The 9,604-nt window shown below is 35.8% G+C and overlaps 1 protein-coding gene and 2 long non-coding RNA genes across 3 annotated transcripts; all 3 read right to left on the reverse strand.

The window, feature by feature from the left end:
- Window positions 1–119: 119 nt before the first annotated feature.
- LOC107571078 (uncharacterized) lies at window positions 120–3,735 on the reverse strand. The gene is made up of 3 exons (XM_016257357.1): window positions 3,692–3,735; window positions 2,553–3,203; window positions 120–209 (listed from the first exon to the last, which is right to left on the reverse strand). Exons 2-3 carry the CDS (start codon window positions 3,162–3,164, stop codon window positions 120–122), a joined length of 702 nt encoding a protein of 233 aa, XP_016112843.1. The 5' UTR covers window positions 3,165–3,203; window positions 3,692–3,735.
- Window positions 3,736–4,203: 468 nt separating this feature from the next.
- On the reverse strand, window positions 4,204–6,248 carry LOC107571091 (uncharacterized). The gene is made up of 3 exons (XR_001607132.1): window positions 5,953–6,248; window positions 4,492–4,533; window positions 4,204–4,252 (listed from the first exon to the last, which is right to left on the reverse strand). It is a non-coding gene; the product is annotated as an uncharacterized lncRNA (long non-coding RNA).
- Window positions 6,249–7,305: 1,057 nt separating this feature from the next.
- On the reverse strand, window positions 7,306–9,141 carry LOC107571090 (uncharacterized). Its single transcript, XR_001607131.1, has 3 exons — window positions 8,978–9,141; window positions 7,671–7,712; window positions 7,306–7,407 (listed from the first exon to the last, which is right to left on the reverse strand). It is a non-coding gene; the product is annotated as an uncharacterized lncRNA (long non-coding RNA).
- Between the last annotated feature and the right edge of the window lie 463 nt (window positions 9,142–9,604).

The following is a 9,604-nucleotide window of genomic DNA, read 5'->3' on the forward strand; positions in this document are numbered from 1 at the left end:
CGTGTTTACATGTCATGCTTTTGGATGGATCTGATCTGAACACCAGCAGAAGAACGAGTGGCAGCACAAAACTGAAGACAAACATCAGCTAGAGCTCGTCTACGAAAGAGATAGCAGAGCTACAGTACCTGAGAGAGAGCAGGAGGCTGGAGGAGGCTCTTCGGGGGTTTACTGCGAGGACCAGCTTTGGGAGGACGCCTCCTGAACATCTACAAGAAGAACATATTATAATAAGGTCTAATAAAGCCCTAAAGAGCCCATGACATGATCTGATGAGCGCAGGTTTCGATGTACACCACCAGGCAAACGTTTCTCAACAGGAAGATGTGTTTTAAAGAAGTCTCTTCTGCTCACCATGACTGCATTCATTTGATTAAAAATACAAACAATACAGTAAAAGTTGTGAAATATTATTATAATTTAATACAGCTGTTTTCTGTGTGAATATGTGTTAAACTGTAATTTATTTCTCTGTATTTTCAGCATCATTACTCCAGTCTTCAGTGTCACATGATCCTTCAGAAATCATTCTAATTTGCTCGAGAAACATTTCTGATTATTATAATGAATAATAATATAATATAATTATTTTTTCAGGATGTTTTGATGAATAGAAAGATCCAAAGATCAGCATTTATCTGAAATAAAAAGCTTTTGTAACATTATACACTCTACCATTGAAAAAGCTGGGAGTCAGTATAATTAAAAATGTATTAAATAATTAAATTAATACTTTTATTTAGCAAGGACGCTTTAAATTGATCAAAAGTGATGATAAAGACATTTAGAATGTTACAAAAGATTTATATGTCAGATAAATGAACGTTCTTCTGAACTTTCTATTCATCAAAGCTCAGCTGTTTTCTACATAATAAAAATAATTTGAGCAGCAAATCATGTGACACTGAAGAATGGCATAATGATGCTGAAAATACAGCTTTGATCACAGAAATAAATTAGATTTGATCAGATACTCACACAGTAAACAGCTGTATTAAATTATAATAATATTTCACAATTTTTACTGTAATTTTTAATACAGTAAATATCTACACGTATAATTAATATTTTGGGTTGGAAGAGAAAAACTGTACATTTTACATGAGTATATGTGAGTCGGGGTTACTATAGTTAACTAACACTAAAAATGAGCCATACAAAAAAATGACTGAAATAAACTATAACTGAGATAACATAAAACAAAACATAATATTTGATTCGATTTCAGCTAGTTGCCAAAGCAACATTTCTCATCTTCATTTAGTTTATCTTGAAGCACTAAACTAACTAAAACTGAAAAAAAGCTATAGAACTATATTTAAAGAATAATAATAATAATAATAATAATAATAATACTAATGACAGAAACACACAATACAATTATTAATATTTTAACTAAAATAATACAAATAAAATTTAATATCTAAAAAAAAAAAATAACAAAAAATAATAATAATCAAAATAATAGGATCAATTGAGCACTATTTTGTCCTAGTCGTCTCAATGGCAAAAACGGTCCCAATTTACTTGAATTCAATAGTTTCTCAACGATCCTGAAATAAGACTGATCTGAGCATAAAAGCTCATCTGGTCAACTTTTAGAGTCCCACTAGAATCCAGATGAGCTTCAAATGAACAGAAATGAACTAAAAGCCACACAACTCTCATGTCATAGCCATTTGTTTCTCACCGGATCTCCGTTTGAATGAACGTTCTTCTGAACTTTCTATTCATCAAAGCTCAGCTGTTTTCTACATAATAAAAATAATTTGAGCAGCAAATCATGTGACACTGAAGAATGGCATAATGATGCTGAAAATACAGCTTTGATCACAGAAATAAATTAGATTTGATCAGATACTCACACAGTAAACAGCTGTATTAAATTATAATAATATTTCACAATTTTTACTGTAATTTTTAATACAGTAAATATCTACACATATAATTAATATTTTGGGTTGGAAGAGAAAAACTGTACATTTTACATGAGTATATGTGAGTCGGGGTTACTATAGTTAACTAACACTAAAAATGAGCCATACAAAAAAATTACTGAAATAAACTATAACTGAGATAACATAAAACAAAACATAATATTTGATTCGATTTCAGCTAGTTGCCAAAGCAACATTTCTCATCTTCATTTAGTTTATCTTGAAGCACTAAACTAACTAAAACTGAAAAAAAGCTATAGAGCTATATTTAAATAATAATACTAATGACAGAAACACACAATACAATTATTCATATTTTAACTAAAATAATACAAATAAAATTTAATATCTAAAAAAAAAAATAACAAAAAATAATAATAATCAAAATAATAGGATCAATTGAGCACTATTTTGTCCTAGTCGTCTCAATGGCAAAAACGGTCCCAATTTACTTGAATTCAATAGTTTCTCAACGATCCTGAAATAAGACTGATCTGAGCATAAAAGCTCATCTGGTCAACTTTTAGAGTCCCACTAGAATCCAGATGAGCTTCAAATGAACAGAAATGAACTAAAAGCCACACAACTCTCATGTCATAGCCATTTGTTTCTCACCGGATCTCCGTTTGAGATGCTTGTGGAAGGTGTTGCTAAAGCTGACGTCTCTTGAGCGGCTCGGTTTGGCAAAGCAAGATGGGACAGTAGATCGTAACTGCTCTTCTGATTGGACTGGACTTCATTCTGAGGGGCAAACAGAGGATCGAACGTCTCGATGTGGGACGAGGATGTCTTGTAAATATGGTCAGATGTCGGGTTGGTATTAGAAACGAGCGGCGAGCTGGACAGTGAAGGAGTCTCGAGGAAACCGGACGCTTCTTGGAAAACGCCGGTGGTTGCAGATGGTGGTGGAGAAGCTCGGAAATTCTTCTGTCTGGAGAGGATGAATTCCAGGAGAGGATCACTCTGATTGGACGAAGGCCAGGATTCTGCGTTCTGATTGGCTGAGCTGCTGTGCGTCACACCAGTGCCTGCTTTCTCTTTAAAAGGCTGGAAAATGTCTGTGTCTTCACTCTGTGTGCCTGCCGCTGACGTGCTCTGGAAGCCATTCGCAGTGTCGTCTTTATAAAAATCAGGCGGAGGAAACAAAACCCAGTCCGGAGCTGGAAAAGGATCGTCTGAGAACTCAGGCGTCTGATGAATGCTGCTGCTTTTGGTTAAACTCGTCATGTCTGGCAACACATTGTTCTCCGTTTTCACATCATAGTCCTGTAAATACAAGCAGATTCAACAGAACAGGTGAGGATTTCAATGCCATATGAGCTTTGAGTGGCTTGCTAATAGATCTGAAATAAAACAGCTGTTTTCTCTGTGAATATCTGTTAAACTGTAATGTATTTCTGAGATGCACAGCTGTATTTTCAGCATCATTACTCCAGTCTTCAGTGGCACATGATCTTCAGAAATCAGTATAATATGCTGCTTTGCTGCTCTAGAAACATTTCTGATTATTATCAATGCTGAAAACAGTCGTGCTGCTCAATATTTCTGCGGAAACCGTGATATATTTAGTTTTTCAGGATTCACAGATGAACAGAAAGTTCAGAAGAACAGCATTTATTTGAAATAGAAATCTTTTGTAACATTATAAATGTCTTCACTTTCACTCTCGATCAATTGAATGCATCTTTTATTAATAAAAGTATTAATTTCTTTACAAATCTTCCTGAGAGTGAAGTTTTGATGGACATTAATACCTGTGGGTTTGAACAGAAAGGATTCCAGGAGGTGCTGCGGATCCCGTTCTAGTGGAGAGCAAGTCAAAGTGAACGAGTTTAGACTGGATCAGAAGAGCAAACACACACACATAGGTTCCTCTTTGGACATTTGAGTGATTATTTGTATATTCTTTTCTGAGATGCACAGCTGTATTTTCAGCATCATTACTCCAGTCTTCAGTGGCACATGATCTTCAGAAATCAGTATAATATGCTGCTTTGCTGCTCTAGAAACATTTCTGATTATTATCAATGCTGAAAACAGTCGTGCTGCTCAATATTTCTGCGGAAACCGTGATATATTTAGTTTTTCAGGATTCACAGATGAACAGAAAGTTCAGAAGAACAGCATTTATTTGAAATAGAAATCTTTTGTAACATTATAAATGTCTTCACTTTCACTCTCGATCAATTGAATGCATCTTTTATTAATAAAAGTATTAATTTCTTTACAAATCTTCCTGAGAGTGAAGTTTTGATGGACATTAATACCTGTGGGTTTGAACAGAAAGGATTCCAGGAGGTGCTGCGGATCCCGTTCTAGTGGAGAGCAAGTCAAAGTGAACGAGTTTAGACTGGATCAGAAGAGCAAACACACACACATAGGTTCCTCTTTGGACATTTGAGTGATTATTTGTATATTCTTTCTTGCATCTACAACCCTCCAGGGGTTTTCTTGAGTTGTGTGTAAAATGAACAGGCTGGACTTTGATATGCAACAAGAGTGAAGTTAATTCTTATTAAATGACTGATCCAGAGCAAGTTAATTAGAGTCTCACCTCCATGATCAGACCCGAGACACCAAACAGCGAATCGCCATCCTGTGAAAAACACAGCAAGGATGGAATAAGATTCAATTATGTCCAGAACATTAACAAAACAGATAGATTTGATTGCACTTTATCTATTCAGATTCCAATCGCAATACATATCTATTAAGGGCCATTTCTTTCTCCACTTGAGCAGCACTTACATAAACCAAACTTAACTAGTTTTAATTCTTTTTATAGAAGGGTTTGTTCATATATCATTCAGCCTGGTTATAGATATAAAGCATTTTATTCCTAAAAACATGATTAAAATGTATTTGCTTTTCTGTCAGTTGACTATATGTGCAGTGATAACAAGAGAAAAAAAATGTCAACAAAAACCTGTTTATTTGCATATTTAAACCTAACATTTCAGATAAGGTGTAATAATGATAATAATAGCTATTTAAAGCAGTCAGTGAACTGGGGATGTAATATCTATAGTTAAGCTATTTTACTCTACTCAGCTGCTAGGGTTAGGGTGGTCTCTACTCAGCTGCTAGGGATAGGGTGGTCTCTACTCAGCTGCTAGGGTTAGGGTGGTCTCTGCTCAGCTGCTCGGGTTAGGGTGGTGTCTTGCCTTTAAATGGTGCTCATCGCTTGATCATCGAGAGTTGCAACATCAGGTGTATTTCAGCAATGCATGACCACAGAAAGTCAAAACACGTGACGTCAGCGATGACATACACAAGCCTACACATGTGCACGAGACGTATCTTTTTATTTGAATAGACATGTGACCTTTATTGTTAATCTTTGTTTGATTTATGGGGAAATACCATATACATAAACAGAAATGGGCTAAAGGAAAACCCAATGTTTTGTTATTTCAGATAGACATGAAAAATTATATCGAGTTACTACTTGGGTTGAAAAACAGTAAAGCAAAACGCACTAGGTCTCTTTGTGAAGCTTTTATGTTATTTATATGATGATCTCATACCTGTCCTTTTTTCTGTTTAGTTTTTTATTATTTATTATTATTATTATTATTATTATTTTACCTGTATTATTAGTATTATTATTTATATAATACTGTATATTTTCTATTTATTTTTTGTAGTTTATATTTGTCTCAGTAGCTTTATATTATATGTTGGAAATCAATAAATAAAAAAAATACAAAAATAAAAACATGTGCACGAGATGATGTGTAGCTAGATTTAGCCTAAATAAAGTCTGAGAATTATCAATAGAGTCAGATGCAATAAACAGCATCAGCCCTCACACACACACACCGTCTTCAGCATCTGCAACAGTGTTAGTCAACGAAATATCCTTTATAAGCTCATCCTCCGCTGTGTTTAGTAGCAATATTGATGCTGTAATTAAAAGAAGCGCGCGCGGTTGTGTTTTGTTCAGCAGTAATGTGCGGCTCGCTATTTAATGCATTCTTACTGGTTTGAAGCATGTGAAATTAAACAAACTTACCATTTCGGCTGTGAGGCTTACTGGAAACGTGCGGACGAAATAAACCACGTATCAAACTTGCTGTTAGAAATAAATAAACCGCTGAATGTGCGCAGAGACTGGTTTGCAGTCGCGCGGCAGGTAACTGAGTCTCGATCGCGCCTCTTTCAGCATTCACTCGAGCGAAACTATGTGAACATACCTGTCCTGTCGAGCTCAGGTAGGTCACGTGTTATCCTGACCCGAACCCGACATTAAAACACTGCTATAAAGCTATAAGACTAATGCAACAGCTTGCGTGTTAAAGGAGACCTGTTCAAAACCAGTGCAAACTGTTTCAGGCACCTTGCCTGATGATGTCCACCCATCACACAAATGCAATATAATCTTCTCTTTATTACATCTGAATATTCACTCAGATTAGGAGATCTCAGCTTGACAGTCGCAATTTGGGAATAAACACATTTGTACCAACTCGCAACCTTTGCTACATTGACATTTCTATATTCAGAATCACCAGAAAGTTATCTAATGTCATCTGATCTCAGCATTAATTCACTTGCCTCCCAACTCATTGGTTTAGATATTCAATAGTGAAGAATTTCGTGCAGTGCGGTTTATTTGCTTGCTCGTAATGTAGTTTTTGTTTGTTTGTTTTTAACCAACATAATGTAGCCACTTTCTCTGCCTAACCATAAGAGGGCAGTAAACAATCACTTTCTACTGTCTAACCCAGTGGTTCCCAACCCTGGTCCTTGAGGCACCCCAACACTGCACATGTTATATGTGTCCTTTCTCTGACACTCCATTTTCAGATCTTGGAGTCTCTACTAATGAGATGATGACCTGAATCAGGTGTGTTTGATTAAGGAGCCATGCAAAACGTGCAGTGTTGAGGTGCCTCAAGGACCAAGGTTGGGAACCACTGGTCTAAACAACTGTCTAAACAATGGTGATGGTTATCATGGCCCTTTGAGCTGGCAGATAAGTTAATGTTGTCCTGCAAGATTCTAACAGTGCTTTCCAAAAGGCATAAATAATACAGATTTAGAACTAAAAAAAATATATATGGGAAAAGTGCAGTCAATTAGTTGTGGATTTGCAGATATTTTAATATCGAGAACAGCATTATTTATGTCATTTACTCGTGCAATATTGCACCAAAGTCATAAAGGACATCATGCAGTTTTATTTATTTATTTATTTTTACTGAATCAAGTATTTCATAAAGTGTATGTTTATCAAGTTTCCCCTGTATATGACATGATTGATCAAAAGCGGGAAATAAAAGAAGAAATTGATCTCAATATAAGTGAAAAGGTCTTTGAAATACATGAACCTACAGACAGCATAGAATCATTGTCCACATGCCGTTGTGTTACGTTCCTGCCGCTGGAAGATCTGCCCATCAGGCTGCACTCTCCACGTTACGCTGGATCCAGCGTCCATCTGCTGATCTGAGAGGATCTGATTCGTCTGGAGAGCAGATTTCAGCTGTGATTAGTGAACGACAGAATAAAATAAATGTGAAATAATAAGAAAGTAAAACGTTCATAAGTAATTTCGTAATAATATCCTGAACAATGTCTTTCTGGACAAAATGACTGCAACAGTAATTAACCCTCCAGGTGTTTTCTTGAGTTGTGTGTAAAAGGAACAGGCTGGACTTTGATATGCAACAAGAGTGAAGTTAATTCTTATTAAATGACTGATCCAGAGCAAGTTAATTAGAGTCTCACCTCCATGATCAGACCCGAGACACCAAACAGCGAATCGCCATCCTGTGAAAAACACAGCAAGGATGGAATAAGATTCAATTATGTCCAGAACATTAACAAAACAGATAGATTTGATTGCACTTTATCTATTCAGATTCCAATCGCAATACATATCTATTAAGGGCTGTTTCTTTCTCCACTTGAGCAGCACTTACATAAACCAAACTTTACTAGTTTTAATTCTTTTTATAGAAGGGTTTGTTCATATATCATTCAGCCTGGTTATAGATATAAAGCATTTTATTCCTAAAAACATGATTAAAATGTATTTGCTTTTCTGTCAGTTGACTATATGTGCAGTGATAACAAGAGAAAAAAAATGTCAACAAAAACCTGTTTATTTGCATATTTAAACCTAACATTTCAGATAAGGTGTAATAATGATAATAATAGCTATTTAAAGCAGTCAGTGAACTGGGGATGTAATATCTATAGTTAAGCTATTTTACTCTACTCAGCTGCTAGGGATAGGGTGGTCTCTACTCAGCTGCTAGGGTTAGGGTGGTCTCTGCTCAGCTGCTAGGGTTAGGGTGGTCTCTGCTCAGCTGCTAGGGTTAGGGTGGTCTCTGCTCAGCTGCTAGGGTTAGGGTGGTCTCTGCTCAGCTGCTAGGGTTAGGGTGGTCTCTGCTCAGCTGCTAGGGTTAGGGTGGTCTCTGCTCAGCTGCTAGGGTTAGGGTGGTCTCTACTCAGCTGCTAGGGTTAGGGTGGTCTCTACTCAGCTGCTAGGGTTAGGGTGGTCTCTACTCAGCTGCTAGGGTTAGGGTGGTCTCTGCTCAGCTGCTCGGGTTAGGGTGGTGTCTTGCCTTTAAATGGTGCTCATCGCTTGATCATCGAGAGTTGCAACATCAGGTGTATTTCAGCAATGCATGACCACAGAAAGTCAAAACACATGACGGCAGCGATGACATACACAAGCCTACACGTGTGCACGAGACGTATCTTTTAATTTATTATAATAGACAAAAATTACTATTATTATTATTATTTTTTTTTACCTGTATTATTATTATTATTTATATAATACTGTATATTTTCTATTTCTTTTTTGTAGTTTATCTTTGTCTCAGTACCTTTATATTATATGTTGGAAATCAATAAATAAAAAAAATTAATAAATAAAAACATGTGCACGAGATGATGTGTAGCTAGATTTAGCCTTAATAAAGTCTGAGAATTATCAATAGAGTCAGATGCAATAAACAGCATCAGCCCTCACACACACACACACATGTTGCTGGTTTGAAGCATGTGAAATTAAACAAACTTACCATTTCGGCTGTGAGGCTTACTGGAAACGTGCGGACGAAATAAACCACGTATCAAACTTGCTATTAGAAATAAATAAACCGCTGAATGTGCGCAGAGACTGGTTTGCAGTCGCGCGGCAGGTAACTGAGTCTCGATCGCGCCTCTTTCAGCATTCACTCGAGCGAAACTATGTGAACATACCTGTCCGATCAATCTGTCGTCGTTCAGACACATGCAGTATATAAATAACATCTCACCTTCTTCTCTATGGCCTCCATCGCTGCAGATTCATTCACATATCCAGCTAAACTCACTGCAAATCTCACCAGCTGTACTTTCGCTCTTTTAGCTTACAGAGACATCAATAAACAAACATAATTAGGAGAACAACATTTGTTTTCATACTAACTTGCACTGCAAAAAATGAAATGTGAATTTACAGTATATTCCTGACTGTGAATTGTCATACATTTTAACAGTCATTTATTGTTATGACAAAAAATGAATTTAAAATTATGATTTAATAAAAATATGAATACAGTATTTTACTAAAATAAATAACTGTTCTGTGTTTTAAAATTATATATATATATATATATATATATATATATATATATATATATATATATATAAAATACAATATATAT

The sequence above is a fragment of the Sinocyclocheilus grahami genome, unplaced genomic scaffold, assembly GCF_001515645.1.
Source record: "Sinocyclocheilus grahami isolate Dianchi unplaced genomic scaffold, SAMN03320097.WGS_v1.1 scaffold1547.1, whole genome shotgun sequence".
NCBI classification, from domain to species: Eukaryota; Metazoa; Chordata; class Actinopteri; order Cypriniformes; family Cyprinidae; genus Sinocyclocheilus; species Sinocyclocheilus grahami.

Excerpts from the sequence above, each read along its gene's own strand:
- LOC107571078 (XM_016257357.1), bottom strand. The coding sequence starts at position 3,164 with ATGACGAGTTTAACCAAAAGCAGCAGCATTCATCAGACGCCTGAGTTC. Across the intron at positions 210-2,552 it reads GCATCTCAAACGGAGATCCG|ATGTTCAGGAGGCGTCCTCC; the intron begins GTGAGAAACAAA and ends TTCTTCTTGTAG.